Raw genomic sequence first — 6,999 nt, forward strand, 5'->3', positions numbered from 1 at the left:
TGATTCAGCTTGGCTCGTTTACGACTGTAATTCTCTACAAGGTAAAACGTTAATCGAAATAAATCAAAACTCCATGTTGCAAGTTAATGTTACCCTAAAAAATTTGTTCATAACCGTTACAATATTATTTCCGTTACAATATTATTTCATTTCATTTTCATTCCTTTTAATTATGATTTTATTACATTAATATACAAGGTAAAAGTATAACCGTCATAATGATGCTAGAAATAAGTCAAATCTTGATTTGCAAGGCAATGTTATTGTAGAAAGTGGTACACAACCGTTACAGAAGCACGTAACGTTTTTAATATTCAACGTTATTTACGGCGAATCTCCGTTGGCTCACCTCCCAGATTCGGTCCGAAGTGTTACGGTCCGAACCGTTATATTTGTCGATTTCTTTTCATCTCATATAAATATCCTAAAATGAGCGTGCTGGAGTATGCTCCTCTTCAACGCGCTTCCGCCGCTCCGCTACCTTGTTGGCCCTAGGTTTAGGGTTAGCGTCTCCATCTACTCCACCGTTGCCTCCGCTTTCAAATCGGCGGCGCCTGCTAATATGGATCACCAAGGGGCGCCGGTGGAGTGGCCAGCGGACAAGGTGAGGGAGACCTTCTTCCGGTTCTTCGAGAGCAAGGGGCACGTGAACTGGCGCTCGAGCCCTGTGGTTCCTCTGGATGACCCTACCCTTCTCTTTGCCAACGCTGGGATGAACCAATTCAAACCTATCTTCCTTGGGACGGTGAACCCCACGACTCCGCTCGGACGGCTCAAGCGGGCGTGTAATACTCAGAAATGCATTCGCGCTGGAGGGAAGCACAACGACCTCGATGACGTTGGGAAGGATACTTACCACCATACGTTCTTTGAGATGCTTGGCAACTGGTCGTTCGGCGATTACTTCAAGACCGAGGCCATCTCTTGGGCCTGGGAACTTCTAACCGAGGTCTTCTATTTTTCCTATTCGTCTTCTACTTTCCAATAATAAAGTCTGGATCTTTAGCGTTTCCTATTCGTCTTCAATTGTTTTACTAATTCCAGCTATATCTTTCAAAAAAAAAAATATCACAGTTTATTGCACTTCAATCAAATTACCAGTCTTTCAATATAAAGTCCAACTCCCGTTGAGTAAGTTTGAATATTCTTGGTGCTTGTCGGAGATTGAAATTGTTTCCTTGATTTTACTTAATTTGAGTTTTTACAAGTCAATGCTTGTATATTCAGGTGTTTCAAATCATTAACTTTTCCTGGTTCACATAAAATGTGTGATAGCTTCTGCATATTAATTGCACAATGCTAAGTCAACTAATAGTGGCAAATTATTTATTGACTCGCAGGTATATAAATTGCCTAAAGATAGGATATATGCTACTTATTTTGGTGGTGATGAGAAGCTGGGACTTCCAGCAGATTTTGAAGCTAGAGATATATGGCTAAAATTTTTGTCACCTGCTCGGGTGTTGCCTTTTGGCTGTAAGGTATGATACGTCAGAAACATATGTTAGTGCTTTATATCATATTAACTGTTTATTTGAAACGTGAAATGCCTTGAGACTTTCCAATCTACTTTAAAATTGATCTTTTTGTACTTTTGTGAATAAGGTTATCAGGAGACTCAATTTTGAAAAAACTTTACCAAGTATTAGCACTGTGTAACAAATGCTCATAATGAATTGTGAATATATCTTATTTCATTTTGATATTTGAGTAAAACCTCTTTAGTTGAGAATTTCTGTTTTCCAAAAAAAGTTGCCACATACATCATCTTTTACAACCTTACATAATTTCTCATACTGTGAATCAAAAGAAAGAAATTGTGATGCAAAGATGAAATGGTATTCTGGAATCTTCAACTATATAAAGTTTTTTGTCTACAAAGGAAAGAGAAAAAATTTATGAGAGCAAAGGATTATGTTAACTATTTTGCGAAAACTAATTTCTCTCAACTCAAGAAAAACTGACCTATCTTAAAATCTGCAGCACCAGCTGTTAGTTAACATTTGACTGCTTCCACAAGGCTTTAATAATTTTAAACTATTTTGCCGATATATTTAGCCCACATAATAGCAATATGCTTAAGGTAGCAGCTAGATTTCAACAGAAGGGCAAGTGCACGGGGGTTTTGTTTATCTCACTTGTTCTATCATGTGTTTATGGAATAGTTCATAATTAGAATATTCACACAAGAATCGAAGTTTCAAATGAATAAAAGGATGAAATATACTTAGGGTGAAAAATCAAAGTATCGTATCTTTTTACACTAGTAATGTATGAGCTCATTGGACACATCTAAGACACGTTTTCATGATGCATGTGTTTGCAGATGATATTATTTTGGTCGATGAGATATGTGACGCAATAAATGCAAAGTTTGAACCTTGGTAGGAAAAACTAGAAGTAAAAGTAAATGGTTTTAGGTTTAGTAAAGGAAAGACAGAATACATAGACATTAAGTTTAATAGTAGTAAATCTAGCAAGATAATTGTTGAGATAAGAGATGACAAGTTAATTTGTAATTGAGAGATTTAAGTATTTAGAATTGTTATTGCAAAACAATAGAGTTGATAGAGATGTTTTACATAGGATACAAAGGGGATGGTTGAAATGGAAAAGAGCATCAGATATTTTTTGTGATCGTAAGGTATCTCTAAAGCTTAAAGGAAAATTTTACAAAATGATTGTTAGATCTGTTATGTTATATGAAGTTGAATGTTAGGTTATGAATCGAGCACACGAGCAGAAGATGAGAGTTGTAGAGAGGAGGATGTTAAGGTGGATTTACGGACATAAGTGGATGCGCGAACATAAAAGGATGGATAGAAATAAGAAATGAGAACATTAGAAAGAAAGTTAGGTTGCACCTATTAATAGAAAACTACGAGAGATTTGTTTAAGATGATATAGATATGTATTTAGGCGATCAATAAATGTCCCAGTTTTGGAGATGTGAGACTATGACAAATATACACATCAATCGAAAAAGAGGGAAATGAAAGAATACTTGGTTAACAATAATAAAATTAAATTAAATAAAATTCATTTAAATATAGATGAGAATATAGTAGGAGATCGAGCCTAGTGATATAGGAGTATTCATATAGCCGACCCCACTTAGTGGGATAAAAGTTTGTTGTTCTTGTTGTTGATGAAATCCTTTGCCTTATTCATATCATCATTCTGCTATTCCAAGTTTTTTCCTAGAACAGTTGCATAATTTGTGATTATTATATGTACTCGTTGCCTTTCTTACTAATCTTGTTCCCTCTGCCTCTTTTTACTTCCTATGTATTGATTAAATTCCAGATTAATGATTATGTTATGCAACACAATTCTCAAAAGGGCGGATCAAATTTTGGGTGGAAATGCCCAAATTGGTATTTTAAAAAACTTAACAGTTAAACTTGTTTTGCATTACTATGTTATCTGCAAGTGTCTTTTCCAATCTGGTTTCTTGATATGTGGTCCTTTTACACGTTCATTACTTTGTTCAATTTCTTGTGCTCAATTTCTGTTTTTGCTCAAGTTATGGTTAAGCTTCATTTTTATCTTGATCTACTATAGATTGCCAATCTGTTTCATAACAATTATGAAAAGTTTTCCATATGTAATTCTTTGTAATATCAACAGGACAACTTCTGGGAAATGGGTGATACTGGTCCTTGTGGCCCTTGCACAGAAATACATTTTGATCGTCTTGGTAATCGTGATGCTGCAGCTTTGGTTAATAATGATGATCCTACATGCATTGAAATTTGGAACCTCGTCTTTATTCAAGTATGATTTTTTTTAAAAAAATTTTGTCTTGTTTTTTTATTAATATTTGAAAATATTCTTTTCTTTTTGAATTGATTCTCCTTCTTTATATTTCTTTCTATACACTTTCACAGTTCAACCGGGAAGGCGATGGAAGTCTGAGGCCTTTGCCTGCTAAACATGTTGATACAGGGTTGGGGTTTGAAAGATTGACTTCTATTCTTCAAAACAAACTGAGCAATTATGATACAGATGTATTCTTGCCTATATTTGATGCCATTCAACAAGTATGTTATTATCAAACTCCTCTGTGTAGTTTTGAAATACATTGAAATTTTGATTAAATCTTGCTGTTACTGTTTACAGGTGACAGGGGCTCAGTCTTACTCAGGCAAGATAGGATCTGATGATATGGACAAAGTCGACATGGCTTATAGAGTGGTTGCCGATCACATAAGAACACTTTCTATTGCTATTGCCGATGGTTGCCGTCCTGGTAAATATTTCAAAATTTGTGTTTCTGAACCATATGGTTTTATCTATTTGAACTCTTAAAGTCTGTTTGAAGTTTTCAGACCACCATAAGTTGTTAGAAGCGAGTAAGTTCCAGTCTTTTTCCAAACGGAGTGTTTAGCTGATTCTGATTGTCATATATATATATATATCACTATGTTATTCCATATTTTCATGCTTAAATATGCTTTTGAGGTATGGGGAATCCTCAAGCCTTGGAAAATAATATTTTTGCTCACCGGAAGTCTATGCTTTTTTTTTCTAATCCTTAAATATTGTTGTTAGCTACTGGATTTGAGTAGGTAAATGAAACCGCACTACTCTCTATTGCTAATGTTACTTGGGGTTATGAATAGTGTGGATCTATTCACTTCCTGATAAGTTTAACTGCACTTTCTTCTCAATATGGTATGTAGAAGTTGCAAACTTTCTTGCTCTTTATGCCCCACCTCTAGTCATGCCACTCAATATCATCAATTCAGTCCATCTATCTCAGCATCTTCACCAATCATTTAGCCAGGTAATGTTGCTCATCAATGTTACATTGCTTTCCTTTTGTGTATGCTGAACAAGGCTGCCATAGCCATTCCCTTGAGCTTTTTAGATGATTTCCTAGCAGCAAGGCCCAGTTCAAATCATCATTTTTGTCATCTTCAACAACTTAGTCGACCTCATTTAGTGGGATAAAAGCTTGGTTGTTGTTCTTGTTGTCATCTTCAACAAAGATGCATATATAAATTCTTAGATAGAACAAAAAATATAGAACAAAAATATGTACTGTTCAAATAAAGGTTTCTAGTATTTTGTACCTGACATTTGGTTGTTATGCACTGTGTCAAAAGTAGGTGTCTGGTGTTTTGTAATGGAAGGGTACCAGACAAAGCTACCAGTCGAGCATATTTGATACTCTCTAGTAGCCAAGATTGTATATGCTTAGTACACTTGCAGCCTAAACTTTCCCTGTTGTAACATCTTAACTTTAAGGTACGGCATGCCATGATTTTGATTGTTTGTGCATGTAATAAGGTATCTCATTTGTCAACGTCTTATTTATGAATGATCTTTGATTGCATATTGTTCACATATGTATTTTTTCTAATCTGTTCACTTTTGCCTGTGTTTCATCTCATTTAAATACCTCAACAAGTTGATATATCTACAGGAAATGAGGGACGGGAATATGTTCTTAGGCGTATTCTTCGACGAGCTGTCCGATATGGCAGAGAAGTTTTAAAAGCACAAGAAGGATTCTTTAGTGGGTAAGGTGTAAGGACAAGACAGTGTTTGATCATCATCATGCACACATCTTGTGTTGAAGTGTTATGCTTAAGTAGTGGATGTTAGTTTCTCATGTCTTCATATTTGATTTTCTCTAACAGACAACCCTAAATATGTTGCCAAACTACCTGTTGAAGAGGTTGATCAAAGCACAAAGGCCTTTCTATATGCATATTTCTTGTTTTACCATGATAAAAATGTTAATGTTGGAAAACTTTTTGTCAGATAAAAAACAGTAAAAAAAAGGTCTATATTGCTGGGATTTGACTAAATTATTTTTCATAAATGCAATTAAAATGTCTCTGCCATTATGTTAATATTTCTAATAATCATGTATAGAGTTTATAGAGCTTTTATTGTGCATTTGAGCATTGGGTTATTGTCAATATCCTAATGGTAGGGTTGTAAATGAACTAAATGTTTGTGAGCAAGTTTAGTGTTCGGCTTGGTAAACGTTTATTTATGTTCATTTAATGTACACAAGGTTAATTAAATGAACAAGTTTGAACAACTTATTAAACTAAATGAATAAGGTTGAACACATATGTGTTCAATTTGTTAATGTTCATGAACAGAGATTGTGAACTTTTCGTAATAATGTTCACGAACAAAGTTGGTGGATCATGTTCATCTCGATAACCAATCAAATAAGCTTTAAAATGTAAAGTTTCAAACGATCGAATAAGTTTGAATTGAAAGCTCAATAACATCTAAACAAAATAAAGCTCAAGCTTATAAAAAAGAAATTAAACCAAGTTTGATCAATCATGGCTTGGTTCATTTTAGGTTCGGCTTGTCTTGGCTCGGTTACCTTATCAAACAAGCTTAAACACCACAAAGTTTGGCTCGTTTATGGCCCAACATAATGGATATGAAAATCTGTGGCCTCCAACTATGATACTTGAAGATTCCATAGTAGATTCATTGTTGAGAATATTTATATGATCTTTATTGTGATTGGGTGGAAATGAATTTATTGATGGTGAGCAGCCTTTATGCACAAATGATTGCTGCTAGGCAATTTAGAACTGCATGTCTAAGTAATCCAATCTTGTTAACTGCTAAGTTGTGTGTTGGTATTATGATAAAAAAATATTAAACTTTGCTACCTAGGTGCTTTATGAAACTATCTGGGAAAGGCTTTCTTTCACAATAGGATTACTCGCATGGAGGACTATTTCAATGCTAGATCAATCTCATATCGCCTTGTTATCATTAGGATATAGACATTCATATATGTAACTTTGATCTTGTTTTCTATGTTTGTTATTTTTTTGTCTCATGATTGCAATGATATCTAGTCTTGTAGGTACTGTTGTTAAAGTGATGGGCGATGTATTCCCAGAGCTGAAGCAATATCAGTCTAAGATACAAGAGATAATAGCAGAGGAGGAAGCAAGCTTTGGAAGGACATTAGTAAAAGTAAATGTTTTATTCATATAATTATAGATG

At 34.6% G+C, this 6,999-nt stretch overlaps 1 protein-coding gene across 1 annotated transcript in view; it reads left to right on the forward strand.

Annotated features, from left to right (window-relative positions):
- Nucleotides 1-501: 501 nt before the first annotated feature.
- Nucleotides 502-6,999, forward strand: part of LOC141813136 (alanine--tRNA ligase-like) — a 23,986-nt gene continuing 17,488 nt past the window's right edge. Inside the window, exons 1-3 of the mRNA XM_074701045.1 lie at nt 502-949; nt 1,341-1,481; nt 3,631-3,777. Of these exons, the coding sequence (XP_074557146.1) occupies nt 563-949; nt 1,341-1,481; nt 3,631-3,777 (675 nt within the window). The 5' untranslated portion in view covers nt 502-562. The remainder of the gene's footprint in view (nt 950-1,340; nt 1,482-3,630; nt 3,778-6,999) is intronic.

The sequence above is a fragment of the Curcuma longa genome, chromosome 20, assembly GCF_044706935.1.
Source record: "Curcuma longa cultivar G26 ecotype Majalengka, Jawa Barat chromosome 20, ITB_CL_G26_1.1, whole genome shotgun sequence".
NCBI classification, from domain to species: Eukaryota; Viridiplantae; Streptophyta; class Magnoliopsida; order Zingiberales; family Zingiberaceae; genus Curcuma; species Curcuma longa.